Source organism: Cupressus sempervirens, chromosome 3 (assembly GCF_028749045.1).
Source record: "Cupressus sempervirens isolate cs-2001-9-10 chromosome 3, ASM2874904v1, whole genome shotgun sequence".
NCBI classification, from domain to species: Eukaryota; Viridiplantae; Streptophyta; class Pinopsida; order Cupressales; family Cupressaceae; genus Cupressus; species Cupressus sempervirens.
The window spans coordinates 730,747,136-730,765,866 of NC_143120.1; the positions used below are offsets into that span (position 1 = coordinate 730,747,136).

Here is an 18,731-nt window from a genome sequence, read left to right on the forward strand (position 1 = left end):
ATCCCAAAGGGAGAACTTAGAAGAGGTCAAAAATGAAGTTCAAAGAAAAGACCACTTTGGGGCGTAAAAATAGTTGAAGCAGCTCAAGATTTTTCTGCACCTTCAAAATCAATCAGAGAAAGTAAAAGACCTAAAAGATTCTTTGTTTATACAACAAATATGATTGATTTATCCAAAACAGAGCCAACCAATCCTTCTGATGCTATTAAACATCCAGCTTGGAAAGAAGTTATGACAGAAGAATATCAATCTATTATGAAAAATGATGTTTGGGAAATAGTTCCAAGGCCAAAAGGAAAATGTTTTGTTTCTTTAAAATGGATATTCAAAATAAAGCATGCTGTTGATGGAAGTATTGAGAAATATAAAGCTAGATTTGTAGCCAGAGGTTTTTCTCACAAAGAAGGAATTGATTATGAAGAAACCTTTGCTCCTGTTGCCAGATATACTACTGTTAGAGCTGTCTTAGCAATTGCCGCATCTAAGGGATGGAAGGTACATCAGATGGATGTAAAGACAACATTTCTCAATGAAAAGATTTCAGAAGGAGTCTATATAGAGCAACCAGAAGGATTTGAAACCCATGATTCTAATGCCTTTGTCTGTAGACTCAAGAAAGCTCTTTATGGGCTTAAACAGGCTCCCAGGGCCTGGTATGAAAGGATTGATAAATATCTCACCAGCTAGGATTCTCTAAGAATGAAGCCGATCCGAACTTATAGTATAAAAGAGATAAATATGGTATGGTAATATTGATATTGTATGTTGATGATTTATTAATCATAGGTGATGATTGTCTTATAGATCAGTGCAAGAAAGATCTTACCAGAGAATTCGAGATGAAAGACTTGGGTCTTCTCCATTACTTCTTAGGATTAGAACAGAATGCTGCTAGTATCATACTGAATCAAGGGAAGTACACTTCAGATATCTTGAAGAAATTCGGAATGTGGAACTGCAAGTCCATGTCTTCTCCAATGGAGACCAATTTGTATAAACTCAAAGAATCAGCAGCAGAATCACCTCCAATAGATTCTACTCTCTACAGGCAGAGGATTGGGTCTGTCATGTACCTAGTAAATACAAGATCTGATATTTGCTATGTTGTTCATGCCTTAAGTCAGTTTATGTGTGAACCTAAGGAGATTCACCTAGTTGCTATTAAACACATTTTGAGATACTTACAAGGCACTATTAATTATCGACTCAAATATGAGAGAGTTGCTTTAAATTTGCATGGATTCACCGATTTAGATTGGGGTGGAAGTGTTAAAGACAGGAAAAGCACTTCAGGATGCTATTTCAGTTCAAGATCAGCTATGATTTCATGGATATGCAGAAAGCAGTCTTTAGTAGCTCAGAGCTCCACAGAAGCTGAATACATTGCAGCAACAATGGCCTCTCGAGAAGCAGTATGGCTGAGGAAGTTACTTGTGGGATTATTTGGGCAAGCCATGAATCCTACGATCATTCATTGTGATAATTAGAGTTCCATCAAGCTCTCAGTGAATCCAGTTTTCCATGACAGATCCAAGCATATTGAAATTCCTTACCATTATGTAAGAGATATGGTAGACAAGAATTTTGCCAGGTTGGAATACATTTGTACTGCACATTAGACAGCAGATATACTCACCAAACCTCTATCTAGAGTAAAGATAGAACATTTCAGAAAGAGACTTGGTATGGTTGAGTTGTAATTCATTTGTACTCTTTGATTATTAATAAAATAATAAATTTTATTTTGTCAAGCTATTGACTGTTATGGGCTCCACCATATGTAATCATTATTTAAGAGGTGACAATTTCTGAAATAATGAATATTTGTGCAAAAGGCATTATGAGAGGTGACGATCTCTTAGATAATGTCCTAACAGTAAATTTTACTGTAAGATCCAGGTGAATTTTAGATTGTCTTGTGACATTGACATTGCTATGTTCATGGGTCACAAATTGGATAAAGGAAGAATTCTAGAAATTCTTTGGGTTTATCCTATATTCTGGTAGATCTTAAATTCAGGATCTAGTTGTGATTTAGAAATACCAGTTTCTATGAGTCACAACATGTGTCTTATCACTAGTAGCAGTGATTTGTCATATCACAGGCTTAGTAATATGACTTTGTATCATGTGTTCTATGATACTACATACTAAGAAGAGATAGACAGATATAGAGTATTAATTCTTGCTTAACATTTGTATTGATGTTGCTAGATATGATCTCTCTCTGTAGGATTATTAGGTTAAGAGGGAGTGTTAAGAATTTAACCTTGATAATCCTCAGGTCTAATGGTCCAGATTGTACTTGACTCTTCTCCCTATATAAACTCAATGAATGGCATTTGTAATTATTTATTCATGCTCTATAGGTGCTGGCAATCTGGAAGTAATTGGTTTTAGTTTGTCCTTAACTAACTTTAGTTAGATCTAACTAACAATTGTCTTATGGTCGCCAACTTAGGGATATTTAATAACTTGTTATATGCCAAGGGTTATGTCCCTTAAGGGACATACCCTCTAAAGAGGATATATAGGTGGGTTATGATTGCAGTTTGGAGACACACAGCAAACATATAGTCTGATCTCCAAGCAGTCGTATTCCCACGCGTTCCTAGAAGAAGTTTATATCATTCAAGTTTGTGATTACAATTCGGATCTGTAGTTGTCATCTATATCTGCCCATATATATCTGAACATAGAATTTGAATCAAGGTTCATTCTAAGCCCAACTAAGTTCTGATCTTGAAGTCTGATTTATATCTCAGAATCTGCAGAACTGTACACACAACAATGAAATGTTGCACGTGGTAGGACAAAATAGTCTGTATGACTAGAAGAAAAAGATGAAGGAAATCAAACCATACCATGGGAGGACATTCGTACATACATTGCACAAATGATCACAACTTGCAAGGGAAGATGTTGTACTTAAGTTGCAAACAAGATGAACATGTCATATGAAAAAAAATTCCTACAGGAACCTGACTATACACGTGTAGATAGAAGCCGTATGGGGAAGAAGAGAGGGTGTTGTACAAGCCTTTAAAAAGCAATTTTGAGACACCCTATGGAGAAAATAAAATATAACAACACGTGAGGAAAAGTTGCAAGCCAAATGTGGAGGTTCCACCAGGGCCATACGTGGTTGACCCTACCAGATAGTACGTAATAACAAGTTTTGGGTCTTACACCATGTTGTCATCTGAATGCCATCTTTTCATAGGATATAGTAGAAAGGTATGTCCTTAAATCTCATTGGAGAGTACAATTTGAAATTTTGACATGAAATATGTATTTTACTGGCTTCTTCAATGTTATTCTCAGCATCTAAACAAGCCATGAAAAAAATGTGCACAATGGAGTTTTATGTGGTTTTGAAGGTCTTAGTTTTGTCTTGGTGGCCTCAGGGCCACCTGCTAGTATTTATATATATGCCACAGTAATTGAGAGCACCTTACCAAATAATATTGAGTCTTTTGACAAGATGTCTTGAGCACTCTAGAGACCCTTTTCATTCAGCCCAAAATCAGTATGAGGCTAGTATAGTCCAACAAGTGGTTTCCCAACCAAACCCAAACGTTTCAAACCAACAAGTATCCAAGGCAAGGCTTTTCAAATCCAGTAGGAAATCAAACTTCAGTACCTGATATTCCTACTGCTTAATATATTGATGCTAACAGTTGTTGTACTTCAGCCCCTTAGCCTACTGACAAATAAGTAAGGATATGAATTGAGGAGTTGAAGGCTTTGGTGGAAAGAGCTAGAGTGGACAGGGAAAAAATGGTTTTTGACTCAACAATTGTTTGCTTTAAACCCTTAGTCGAGTCTTAATAGTACTTTGCTAACTAATACAAATACTGCCGTTCTTGTTCAAGGTGCTGATTCTATGGGAAGCACACAAGAAGGAATTTCAAATGCATCAACATTTGCCCCTTATACTGTATTTACTTTTGCAACTTCTGCCAAACATGGCCAATATTTAACAACTTTGCATTTTCAAGTCAGATTTCTGCAAACACCCAAGCTTTTGGCTGTATTCAGGCCATAATGCCAATTCTAAACCATTTCATACCCAAGCTACTTTCGTGTCACCTGCCACTTTTTCTCAGTCTTCTCCCCCCAGACCTCAAAATCTTGGCACATCTGCTCTGGGGTATCAAAATTTTGCATATAACACTTTTCTTGGTCAATATAATTTGCGATACCAGAACTGGAAACAAAATTTAAATTTTCATTGCAACAAGTTTCTGCCCCAAATTATCAGGCAGTTTCTGGTCAGACGAGTCAACCGCAACAAATTCAACAAGTTGTCAACAGCAAAATGTGCAAAATCAAGGACCTCACCCCTGTTAATGAATCATAAATCCATTTGCAAGAGCCCTATTGCAAGTGGGAAGATATAAGCAACTAGATTTTAATGGGATTCTAGTTTTCACAAACCCAATCAGCAATGAGATCAGACTTGAAGTTACAAAGTTTTCAGGTAACAATGTAGTGTCAGGAAAACATTAGTTGAGTAGTTTCATGAATCTTATTGACAATTTTGAAATAGAACATGAAGATGTGTTTATGAAATTGTTCATGCAACCCTTTGTTTGATGCTCGGGATTGGTATTGAAGCTTGCCCGATGCTTTCATATTTTCATATGAATTTAAGTTTATGTTTAAAGAACAATATGGAGACCATTCTAGTCCCGTGCTTTCTTTGACTGGATTTACAAGTAATCAAAAGACAAGTAATGAATATGTTGCAAAATTAAATACAAGGTTTCTTAAGATATATGGTAAAATTTTATGTCATTTCTGTATATGAGCAATGTTAGTATGCTAATAGAAACCAAATTTAAATAAAGCTTCTACAAACTAAACAAAATTCATAAACTTCAAGATAGACTAAGATGAGCTCTCAATTAAGAATATGAGCCATTAATGGGATCTCTCAATGAGAAGCTCTCTTGTTGAGTAGCTTTGTCTAAATAGATAGGATGTCTGCTCAAGCTTATGCTTCAAAAAGGGCTTCAAATGGAGTTGGAATTTGGGTGTGAGTGTATGGTTTTGATGTAAAATGGCTTCTTAAAATGGCATTATGACTTTACTTCATGGATTGTGTTAAAATGGCTTGGGAGAGGATTCCTTAAATAGGCAAATGGCTTGAGGGATCAAGGGCTAGGATGCAAGGATGGGAAAAAGCTTATGGAAGACTCAGATTGCATGAGAGGAGAGCACATGGATTGTGCTTCCTTACAACCAATCAAGGAGTGACACATGTCACATGGTGAGAGGATGGAGGAAAGGGGAAGGATGAGTCAACAAAGGAGGCTCAAGGGATAAAATCTTCATAAAGACCCTCATAATGGCTTGTAAGAGCAATAAAAGGGCTTGAAAGAGTCATTTATGGCCTAGTGGGCTTCATAAAGTTTTATGGTTGGGATATTTTGAAGGAGATGAGAGGAATTTCGACTTGGGCTTGATTAGGAAGGTTTTAAGCTTGCTTAGGATTTGTGCAAATGATTAGAGGATGGATTAGGATGGTTTAGGATTAGCTTAAGGATAGGCAAGTGGATGGCATTTAATGAGGGTGGGTGAAGGAGGAGATATTTGTTAACTTTGGCTTGGGTTAGTAAGTCTTAACCCATTTTTAGGGAATGTGACAAGGTTAGGAGGGGATTAGGATTAGGTTTAAAGACATCTTCTAGAAGAGTCTAGACTTTGGATGAGGATAAAGACTTTCTAGAATAGTCTAGAATTTCTTAGGATGAGGATGACGACTTTCTAGAAGAGTCTAGAACTTCTTAGGATGAGGATAAATTAGAGTTTTAGGAAATAAATAAAGTTTTATTTATTTCAAGGGTTTGGGTTGAGGAGATATTTATTAAAACTTTTTTAATAAACATGAGGATTAATATTTAATCTTAATTAAATATTTTGAGTTGGGATTAGGGGTAGGAAATGATGGGATTAGCCTTTAATCAAAATTAAAGAAGGATTAGAAGATTTTGGAAGAGGTTAGCAGTCTTAAGGAAATTGGCCAAGTTTTGGGCAAAAAATAATTTTTTTATTTATTTTGGGTTTTTTGGTCAATTTATTAATTAAATAATTAATAAATAAGGAAATAATGTTTAAATAAGATTTAAACATTTTTGGGAGGGATTCCTTAATTAAATATTTTTAATTAAGATAAAGGGATTTAATGGCATAAAAATAAATAAATTAATTAAATAAATAATTAATTAATAAATGATGATGTCATCAGGACTTTTTCAGAAAATAAAAATACTTTATTTTCTAAAGGTTTTTAGGTGTCTACAATTTCAAGCCCCCTGATCCCACGTCTGGTATTTTATATAAATCCCAATTATTGATGCTAGGGATTGGTATTGAAGCTTGCCCGATGCTTTCATAGTTTCATATGAATTTAAGTTTATGTTTAAAGAACAATATGGAGACCATTCTAGTCCCGTGTTTTCTTTGACTGGATTTACAAGTAATGAATGTGTTGCAAAATTAAATACAAGGTTTCTTAAGATATATGGTAAAATTTTATGTCATTTCAAGCCCCCTGATCCCACATGTCTGGTATTTTATATAAATCCCAATTATCCAAGACTACATATGAGTTGAGAAACAAAAATCCTTATGATTTAAGAAGCTTTTAAGATTGCCTTGAACATTGAAAACAATAAATAAGATTCTGGTATAATAGGCAAAGGGGATGAGGCTAAGATCTTGAAGAATCCTAAACATTGTCAAACACGACAAAATAAGGATGAGGACAAGTTAGACAGTGTTGGAATAGCTAAAGGGTATTGATTATAGGATTGCTTTGGGACCCCATGAGGGGAGCTGCCTTAAGATCTCCATTTGATTTTTGAAGCACACTACAACATACAATGCAGACTTGGACTCGGAGAGTACTTGACAAGCACAAAATTTTTTTCTTGACAAAAACTTGGAGAAAACCCATGAAATCTTGGTAACTTAGAAATAACTAAAAATAGAGATCTCTTAAAGAAACATATTTGTTTTGTAAAACTCAATTACAAAATGCATTATATTAAAAATTGATATCTTGAAAGAGAAAATGCATGGTTTTATAAGCAAAAACAACGTGTGAAAAACACATTTTAACCAGCATTTTACTTCCGTTGACGTTTTTACCTATGGTTTTTTGTGTTTACTAAAGTGCTAGAGTTAAACTTGTGAGTACTTGCTCAACCTAAAAAAGTGTACTCGGTAACTTGGGGAATACTTGGAGAGTTTACAAACTATGCATTACAATGTTGAGTTTGCACAATTTTAGTTGCTGTCTACACTATTAATGAGCAAATAAACATGTATTTTACTCCTGTATCAGGTACACACTGTCATCTTTATTATTATTTTACATATGTGATTTACTAGGTATAGCAGTAAGCAGCGCACACTACCCAAATTGCTAAATTTAAACCTTCCAGTAGCACTGCATTTCTGCCTTATTATTTGTCTTTTATCCTAAGAAGAAAGAGCCTACTTATTAAACTTACTCAAGGTATCTCTCAAGAGATATCTAGCAGCTGCAAGGTCCCAATTGCCATGAGAGACCCCTTTAAAATTAAGTTTTAAACAACTTTTTGAAGGCTCTCCAAATTTTAATCTTTTTGATGGTTGCTGATTGTCCCATTGATGGGGATGCAAGTTCAAGATTTTAGACAAAATCCCATTATAATTGATCCAATATGTAATACCTTGAAGAGCAATTCAATGTATTCTTTTCTAAACTTGAAAGCAATTTATAGGGAAAATCTACCAAAACAAGAGGCTTGATCCATGGTTGATCTCTACTTTAATGAGTGACTTTTTATCAGACCTCTTGACCTAAATAGCATTAATAAAAAGAAAGCTACGCTCAACCACTCTGAAAGCCTACAAGCACCTTCAATAAGGAGCCTTGCAGACTGTGGAGTACATTAATTTTCACACATTGTGTTATTGTCAATCCCTGTTATTTCAGACTCACTTCAACAAATGATGAAAAGTTGTGGCAAAATGGTATCAGACTTTTCATCCTAACAAGCATCAATGAAAATGTAATGCTTTGCTGCATTGGAACTTCAGTAGAGAGCAGCTTGACTTATTTGTACAAAATACAACAAGAATAAACATAAATGAGGCAAATCTAAATCTGATAAAGGAGAGCAGAGCAAGGCTTGTTGGGTCCACAGTCCAGCAGCAGCCTGCCACAATACCCATTTACTATTGTGTGCCAAGAAAGAAGACACAAGAAAGAATCCATAAGAGAAGATGAATCAACTTTAATTGTAGCAAGTTGCAGTCACACCATAGTGACCATGCCTTCCTGCAGTCAACATGTAAGGGCTGGTTTGAATATCCTAAAACGTGACAGAATTTAGCATTGCACTCTTTATACCACATATGAGGCATTCTTGTGGACATGATATCCAGCCGACCCTTGTGATATTGTTGGTGTACCGATATCTATAGTATCATCTATATTGATTTCTATTTTAAATGTTAGATACTTGTAAATATTTGTGCATTGTGTTGAAGGGCCTTTGGTGGACTCTAGAGTATGTTTTGGTAATAAAATGCTTTTATCAGTGATGGGCTACCATTTCCTCCTTCTTCATAATATCTAATATCTTTATTATTATATATTTGCAATTTAATCTCTTCATTTAAATTATAAAAAAGATTTCTTTCACTATGAATGTTACGGTTGTTTTATCTTAAATTGAAACTTATCTAAGGTTTATGTCTTATTTTTAGTCTTAGACTAAAGGAGATAAAATTATGCTGCAGGATGCAGTGCTTCCCCTCTCTACTGCAGCAATGGCCCTTCCACCTGCAGCTATCCGAGGAGATTTGGGTGTTCTCTTGACTGCAGTGGTACGATATGCACCTTCACTCATGGACTCTTTTATAAAGATGGGGCCTCAAGGAGCACTTGGTGCTACCAAACTTCTTCGGCCTTTCTCAGAGATCATTGACTCATTGAACTTGAAGGATCCATTTATACGTAACTGGCTGGATCTCCTTTGTTTTTTGCTTTCAGGATTGAAAGCTGATGGCACACTTGCTGCAGAAATCGTAAGAAGTCCCTAAGCTGTTTCCCTTTACTTCTTTACAGTGTCACTTATTCTCCTTCAATTCTTCATGCCCCTTCTATTTCATGTGCTATGTGTTTTAAATTCTTCATTTGTGAAAAAATAACATCTCAAAAATGAGTTTACTATGAATGACAACTATTTGGTCATCCTTATCCTTTCACCATATATTCACTTTCATTTACGTATAACTCATCGAGTGTTCATTGCTTTCAAATTTTTTCTCGACGCTTGTTATTTTTCATTGCAGTTACTCCGCTTTTTTTTTACCTAATGCAGTAAGCTGAAGTTATCTTTTCCAGGTGTATATGTTTGCAGAATGGTATAAGCCAGGTTGTGTTCTTGAATATCCTCTCCATGGTTCTGGAGCAATAGTTGATGCTCTTGTGCGAGGGATGAAAAAATTTGGAGGAAGGCTTTCTCTGGGGTCTCATGTTGAAGAAATAGTTGTTGAAGGTGGTCAGGCAGTTGGTGTCAAGTTGAGAAGTGGGCTTGTAAGCTGGTGAAATTGTTGAAAAAAGATTTCCGTTCTTTCTGAAGGCCTGCAAATAATTTTTCAACCATATTTAAATATTTGTTGTATGCTCACCTTGCAGTTTATACGTGCAAAGAAGGCTGTAGTCAGTAATGCATCAATGTGGGACACTTTGAAGTTGCTACCCTCAGCAGAACTTCCAAAATCATATAAGGAAAAAGTAAAGAAAACATCTCAATGTGAATCCTTTATGCATCTCCACCTTGGTTTTGATGCAAAGGTACGAAGTTATGAACAGTTTTTCTAATTTGTTTAAATATATTGAGCATTTGTTCTATACATATTACATACTCCATGGAGTAGCCCTTCAAAAAGCCGAAAGAGGCCAGATTGATTGGAAAGACGGGCCAAAGTAATCCGCTTCGTCTCACCTCCTGCATACTTTGATGGTCACTGAATTTTCTATCAGACATCTAACTACTTATAATCTTTTTGAAATCTTCAAAAAGAAATCAGACCGAGAGACTAATACATGTAAGACTGGTCAGTAACATTGCTCATCTCACACAACGATGATATCACCTGACATTCATGTATGCATTTTTGATTCCACACAAAAATTTTTCATTCCAGGGCTCAAAACGTTTCCTTAGTAGCACTTTTATTCCTTTCCCATTTCCTGTAACCAAAGACATTGTGAAGATGCATTTTCTCGCAAACACTCCCTGTTGGGAAAATTGAGGAATATCTTCAAAAGTAAAGTTTGAAGAATATGAAGGGATCTAGACCGACCTAAAAATTGTGCATATTTGTGGAATTCATATATTTATAACACTGTGGATTTATCACTAGAACTTGAAAAGGGGATGTATATAGAGAATAGTCACTAGACAGACCACCAACAAACTGATTTATAAAACATAAATGGCATCAAGGTCATTTAAATCAAAGGTGAAGTTATGAGTTCCTGAACAAGTCTTTTAGTACTTTAGTTGTTGAAGTATTTTGGAAATGGGTTCAGAGATGAGGTCAGCATCCATGGACAACAAAGGTTTTAAGTTTCAACAGATGAAATTAGTTTTAACCAAACTGTCTGGCTCTACAATCCCATGGCTAAGGGTCACTGAAGGGATGTTTTTGTGACACTAGGTACACCTTGAAGTGTCCATTGAAAACCATTTAAGGCACTAGCAGATGACTTTACTGTACACAATCAACAGAATCCAGATAGTCTTTACTTATATCAGGTTCAAGGTTTGAATACATGTATGCTACTTATAACAAGCTTAACAATGATGTATAATCATTCACAGGCCCTGAGATCATTGCAAAGAAGACCATGCTTAATCGTTTATTTTATCTTTAATCTCTAGATAACTTTGTAGGAATTAGCTAGGGCATTTGGCCTAGGACGTAAAGCTATTGCTGTGAAGTTCAAGTCTAGCTTTTCCCACTTTCAAGCTTTTGGTCCTCTTATGGAGTCTCTTTTTACTTAAAAAAAATCAAAATGATTTTTTAGATTTCTTGTTTATTCTAATAGTAATCTTTGTAAGTAATAGTCTTGTACATGAAAGAGGTAGCAAGGGATTAATCACTGAAATTCTAATTAAAAAGTTTCAATGCTATTTTGATACAGGAGGTTCCAAAAGATCTAGACCTACATCATATTGTTGTAAATGATTGGAAAGCAGGTGTGGATGCAGAGCAAAATGTTGTTCTCATTTCTATACCAAGTGTAGTAAGTCCAAACTTGGCACCTAAAGGAAAGCATGTATTACATGCATACACCCCTGGAACAGAGCCATATGACCTCTGGGCAGGAATGGATCGTAGGAGTGCTGAATACAAGCAGCTCAAGGTGCAGCGTTCTGAGGTAAATTTTTTACTTCGTAACAACTCTAGGCATGTTATGGCTTCATTTTTTTTATCACCATAGAGTAATCTTTTATCTTGTCTACAAGGCATCAATACAAAATCTCAAATGCTTTTATAAATACATGTATTCATATTGGTAATGTAGCTTCACTTCAGAGATTGCAGATGTGTTTTTCTCGCAAACATATTAAAAAATCCCTGAAAGTTCATTAAGTGACAAAATTATACTTTGCATATAAATATAAATTTAAGTGGAAGAAAACTTGAAAATGTATAATGTTCCATTCAAACACCCACTCCTCATGGCACAGTTATGTTCGTACAGGGTCTGCACATGACCAATTTGATAGTTGTACAGTGGAGGAGAGAAGTCTGCTGAAGGGGAGTGTGAGTCGGCGTATGGTAGGAGTTGTGGAACATACAAAGATGGTGGTTGTGGACTGTACAGAGATTGTGAGGGAGCCGTACGGTAGGTAAGTGTGGAATGCGTATGGTATGTGTGGATGGAGGTTGTATGTGGGTTGGAGTGTGCCATATGTGGAAGGATTTCGTGGATGGAGGGCTCCGTATGGAGGGTTTTAAGATTGTACACGGTGAGTATGGGGTACACTTGAGTGTGACTTACAATGATATGTGGCCTGAAGGTGCAGTATAGGAATTAATAATGTTATCACACAAGTCCAAGTGTCAAACAGTGCCAACCACCAGTGATGTTAGGGATGAAATGAATAGACACCAAAGACGATTACATATTCACCACAATAGGATCTAGTAGATCCGTACACACAAGAGAACATCCAGAGATAGTTGCCAAATGCCAGTGACATGAAATATAGTACCTTTAGATTCAATACTTCAATTACATGTGCATCGAACAAGATCCAAGCATATATAAATAGTTGCCAAATGATGCTGATTAGCAGATATGGTGCATGCAGTGAGATATCCAAGCAATATCTCCAACGATAGAAAACCACCGAAATTGCATCTGGCATAATAGGGAGGGTCTTCTACCTCCGAAAGTACGCACAACTCCAACCTTTAGCCTCCGGAAACATAGAGAAATCAAAACCAATCCATGTTGCACTACAATGCTAGACATCTCTTTATAGAGGCCTCCAAGAAACACTAGAGATTTACAAAAGGCCGACAATTTAATTATTTTATTTCTTTATTAATTTGGGTCCCATATTTATTAATTAAAATAATTAATTAAAGGCCCTTTATTATTTAATTTAATTTGTGGGACCAATTAATTCATCAAATTATTACATTAAAATTGGGGACATCACAAATCCTCATCCATAGATTGCTTGCCTTCAAGCAATCACTAATTGAACGAAAGGCCATCAACTCCAGGGTCCCAAACCAGCAGTGTAGGCGGAATGAGTGAATTAGCATCCAAACTTCCTTGTGTTACATTGTCGACGAACTTCCACTGCACCACTAATATAAACTCTGTCGTATCCGTAGTCACTAGGATCCCAAAGACGCCAATCTTGAAATTCATCAATATAATTCTTTACGATTGCCACGAGAGGATAAACTTCACAATTAAAAAATGGTAGAAATTGTTCCTGCAAATGATTGTCAGTAATGCCTACATTTATAGGTTCGTGATTCCATTTATGTGACTCCAGATTATTACCCATATGCTTTGAAAGATTTGTAGCCTTGTTCTCCTTCCACACACTGACAATATTATGAGGGTCTACTTTGACATTGGCTTGGTTGTCTTCTTGTTTCAGATCTGCTATTTTGTCTTTTTCCCCGACCTCAATGATTTCGCTGTTATCAATCTTATTTGATTAAATCAATGATTTCTCCATATTTAATCTTTTGATTGTCTTGGGATTTTTTTTTTCCCTCCATCTTAAGGGGTAATTAGAGTCTTTTGCTTGTCCATATCTTGTGGTGTTTGTATGACTTCATCTTGTAGCCATTTATCAATCTCCTGCTTCAAATTATGATGCCTAGACAACAAACACTTAATTCACAATTCTATGTAATCTTTTACGATATGTCCTCCCATTCACCTATCACCCAATCTTGTTTGATTTGGTTCAACAACTCAGCCAAATTGGGTGTTTTCATTTCTTGATATTTGGCCCTAAGGGTGGAAGTCATTATTAGGGACCTTGTGATTGCCAAGAGGTTGAGTGTGATCCTTGTCTGTTCGTGGAGCCTCTATTGACTTCTTCTTAACTCTCTCAGTGATTCACTCAAACCATTACTTGGCACCATGATTCGATCTCAGAAACTGACATGTTGACAAGGTCACCAGCTCTAATACCAGTGTGATGTCGCTAACCAAATATCTGCATACAAGCTCTTTGTCCCTCACATAGAAAAGTTTTCTTGCAGGAGTATAGGCGTACAACAATAGGCTAATGGTGGAGAAGGAGAAGTCTATATAGTGGTAATCCAAGGACGTACGAGCAAGAGTATACTATAGGACGAGATAGGAGGGGAATGCTGTTAGAAACTGTCTGTGCGGGGGTAGATAGTCATAAGGGTTGAGGTTGATGGAGAGGGATGTCATATGGGTGGAGAGGGAGGTCGTATAGTTGGAGGGAAATGTGGTACGAGTGGAGGAGGATGTGCGGTGCTCAGGGAGTAGTTAGGTGGCCGTACAAAGGAGGGCAATGTCATACAATGGAGTTCGTATAGAGTGTATTGGAGACGTGTTCAAGGAAAATGGAGGGAGGTCATATTGAGGAGAGTTGAGGGCATACGGTGGAGGTGTGCTGCCTTATGTACTAAGAGTAAACAATAATATTGTGCATAAACCATATGGATGTAAAACGCTCAATATTAATAAATGAATTCATACACTAATGGACAATGGAACTCCATTACCGCTGTAATGTTCTTGTTCAATGTATTGCAACGATTACTTTGGCAAAAGTAGAATCCAATGTGTGACCATATCTTGGTGGGTAATGACTATGTCGGCGTATGGTGGTGGGGTATGCCTAGTATGGTGAGTTGTAATGAAAGGTTGTACGACTATGAAATGTGCATCCATTCATATGGTGGAGGGGGCACCTTTCCCAATTCTGTTGTCATCATTTAATCTTTCCATCATCATACAATTGTTTGAGAAGATCACCAACCTTATGCTAGAGGAGTGGAAAGTTGTACCGTGTGGTCCCTAATCTTCTGTACATAGTCACCATGTACACAGAAGGCTTGTCGTACAGTGAAAGCCCATCACTGTTGTGTAAAGAAAAGGTCATAGTTGGGTAGAATGGAAAATAATCCTATGTGATCTATAATGCCGGGCATGCAAATGACCATATGACATACAAAATCATAAAATTGTCTCCCTCACACACCAACAACAGGCCACCATTGTCACGTACGTTGGAAGGGGAACATTACAGTTGTGGTACATTGAATCGAAATTGCAATAGGTAGAATAAGGAGGGTCTTCCACCTCTGAAACTTTGCATACTCCTCCAACCTCCAGCTTTAGAAAAATATAACAAAGAGTCAAATCCAATCCATGATGAATTACCATGCCCAATCATCTCCTTATAAAGGCCTCCAAGAAGCATCTAGAGATTTGCAATAGGCCAACAATATTATTTTTATTACTTAATTAATTTGGGCCCCATATTTAATAATTAATTAAATGTCCTTTATTATTTAATTTAATTCCTGGGACCATTTAATTAATTAATTAATTAATTATTACATTAAAATTAGGGATATCACAAAATGTGTGGACTGTGACCGTCACCCGTGGTCAAATCATGTGAATGTTCTCAAGCTTCTATTAAAGTGCTTGCATTCTTTAGATCTAATACAATGCACCTTTCCACGTTAATATCTGAGCTTATCATCTAATGCAGTTCACTCTTCCACATGTCAATGGGTCAATAGTTGGTAATTCTAATTTCAAGTTAGGAATTGGTAGTATGTTTATTGATAACACCGCTCACATCCCATTTCAGCCAAAATATCTATTATCTGGGATTTAAGGATTTGTTATCGTAATAAAAAAAAATAGAATTGTTTTTAGGGAATGTGACTATACTTGAATCAACATATATTCCATAGGTCTTAGAATTTTGAATATTATTTCGTTAGTCTTTTAAATTTTTTTTGTTTTTTTATAGAGGGTAAATACTTTTGACTAGAGCCAAAAATCAGTGAGGCCACAAACGGGTTGACCTTATCTCCAAAATGGACAGTCAGCAATAACACCGGTAGGGGTTTGAACCTTGGTGTCAAGAACTAGAATGCCTAACTATCACAGTATGCAGTTACTGGAAACTTTATTAGTTATTAAGCATATCAACATTGAATTGTCTCCTCATCATTTTAGACTGTAGAGCATATTGGTTTCATAAGAACGACAATTGACTCTATGCAACATTGTGATCACCTAGGACTTATGTTCTAACAAATAGATTGATACACGGATGCACAGTCAAATATTCAGCAGTAATGGATGCAAACATTGAAAAGTTCAGCTATCATTATAAATTTTTGTAAGTGATCACAAAATTAAAATGCTTGAAGCTTTTTGAACACTTACAAGTTCCCTTATTTTCACTTTACATAAATTACAGTTTAAAGGTAAAATAAGGTGCACACACCATTTCTAGTTCTTGACCTTAAGAAAGGGGTGTACAAATAAAATATGAATTTCTTATCGCAAGAGTCACTTATGGACTCAATCTCCAAGGATCACTTGCAAAACCAAGATCAACCTTCTATACGAGAGCAGTAAAGAGGATGGAATGATGGAATATGGTGCAACAACAAAATAAGGATATTATCACACTAAATTCAATACAATATGCATCAATACTCCCTTATATTTATTGAGCTTTTATGAACTCCTCCAAATTCACTTTGAATAGCTGAAAAGGGACACGTGAGTGCTGATTATATAGCATATATGGGCATATAATTCCAAAAGGGATAACTCCCAAGTAACCAAATTGGGTAGGAGTTTTACCTAAATGGAAAATGTATAACATGTGGTAATGCCAACTTAGGTAAATACAAGAAAATGGTTATGGCAAGGTGGCTAATAAATCCAAAAGAGGTTGAGATGTCCAACTACCTAAAAGTGGGTGTAAATGACACATGTGACTAAAGCACTATGCCACGTGTCCTCATATTAACCATGTGAAATGTGATGTAATAATGCTTTATAATGTGTAATAAATTTAAAATAATTATAAAATGCCTACACCAACACCCTCCCTTAAGCATAACTTAGGTGGGTGCAAGGATGCCAAGGTTAGGAGTTTGTGGCTACAAGAGACATTTTTCATACCTATGATGGCTTCATCAATATTCAGGTCATATGTATGTGAAGTCTATTCTTAGTGATGCATACCGAGACTAGAGAAAGTCCTCTATATTGGATGGTATTTCGTATGTAGTCATGACTCGTAACACCAATGAAGAGTTCTCAACATTGGAATATGAAAGGTCATGTGTGTGCATTGAGCACCAAAGAGACCATTACCTCGCATAATGTTTGGCAAACAAGAATTGTAATTGTTGAAGGCTGTAGATAATCATCACTGTCAACAACTGAAAGGTTACGAAAAGGAATATGGAGAGTTGATCGTGTTTGGAAGTGGAAATTTTGCCACTTGTAATGTTTGTTTCCCTTTCGTTTCTCAAGCTAAAACGACATTACTTGTCTTTCATTCATGATTGTATGCATTAAAGGTTACGAGGTAAATTGTTCAGACACTAATAGGGATAAATATTGCATTGTTTCTTGTTTGTTAGTGTCTATTGTGTACAGTGCAGAGCATATTTTGAATTTTTTGTAAGTGTTTGTTGGTACAATATAGTGTGATTATTTTGTCTTAGTTTATCATCATTGTTCTATGTATTCAGTGTTTAGAGAATTCATTTATTCTTCAGTGTGTGTTAAGGAAATCCGAGACATTATTATTGCAAAGAGAATATTGTGTGGTCATTAGGGTGTGCAATTAATAAAACAATAATGTAATTAAATATAGTAATGGGTTTGGGTAGTTAGTAGCGAGGGGATGTTTCTGTGGGTCTCCCTAACCAACAACGCACTATTTAAGAACATTGGAACATGAATAATGTACTTATTGCTTTTGGTAATCAATAAAGAGTTCTGTTTTCCCTCGCAAAGATTTGGTATGCTTATCATTGGTAATAGTTTCTTATGTTGATATTGGTAACATTGAGTTCATGCTTTAGAATACTGTCTTATAACTATTTTACATTTTGGCACCATTGCCTAAGTTTGAGCCAAGGGTTCATATGATAATCAGGATGGAATAATGGGTAGATAATTACTACCACTAGTACAAGTCTCAAATAGAGATGAGGAAGAGGAAGAAATAACAAGGGAAGATCAAGTGATATGAGACCTAGTGGAATCTTGGGAAGTTTCTATTGACTAGTACGTGCAAAGGGAAGCCTGAGAGAGAGAAAGAGCAGTTCTAGAGAGCACAATTCACAATGAACTTTCGGTTCCACTAGCAGTGTACGAACTTCTTGGACAAATACTATTGGCAAGAAACTTGGTATGAGTGGAGGAAGCAAGAGCCAAAGTACAAAGGGAGCAAAGAAGGCAATAAGTACTCCAACAATTTATAGAAAGAAGCACAAGTGAATTCCAAGAGTGGGAAAATCCAAGGAGGACAACAAGGCAATAAAACAATTCATGCCCCTAATTCCAAATAAGGACGCGAGGCAAGTACTAGAAGAAGAAATTGAAGGGGAAATTGCCCTATGACGGATCCTATGTACTAGAGAACCGGAAGAAAGGCGTTGCCATTTGACAGGGGGTTATTAATCAAACTCAAGTGCCAAACCAAACAAAAGACAATTTGATGAAAGGACTATAAGGGGAATAACCAATTTGACAATCTCAGAAGGATCAGGAACGATGGAGGGTGGACGGACTCGGAAATTGCAACATGGAGAGAGCATCATCCTATCTAAAAACAAAGCTCTAGTCAAACAGAGGGAGAAATACAGGGTTAAGGAGAAGTAATTGGGCCGAGTACTCAAGGAATAATCCTATTAGGAATTGGTATTCAAGGAGTAATCCCGTCAGGAGGGAACACTATGTCATCAGGAATCGATACTCAAGGAGTAATCCCATCAAGAGGGAGCACTCAAGGGAAGACTGGGAAAACCAGGATGGCCACAGACAAGCAAAAACCTCCTAGATTCACAGGAGAAGGATTGGAGGATCCTACACAATTATCAAACATGCATAACCATATGGCAGGATAATGGAGAGAACGATGCTGACG

At 36.3% G+C, this 18,731-nt stretch overlaps 1 protein-coding gene across 1 annotated transcript in view; it reads left to right on the plus strand.

The window, feature by feature from the left end:
- Positions 1-18,731, plus strand: part of LOC149568847 (FAD/NAD(P)-binding oxidoreductase family protein) — a 239,680-nt gene that overhangs the window by 177,523 nt on the left and 43,426 nt on the right. Inside the window, exons 5-8 of the mRNA XM_089821724.1 lie at positions 8,800-9,087; positions 9,407-9,598; positions 9,701-9,859; positions 11,216-11,452. Of these exons, the coding sequence (XP_089677850.1) occupies positions 8,800-9,087; positions 9,407-9,598; positions 9,701-9,859; positions 11,216-11,452 (876 nt within the window). The remainder of the gene's footprint in view (positions 1-8,799; positions 9,088-9,406; positions 9,599-9,700; positions 9,860-11,215; positions 11,453-18,731) is intronic.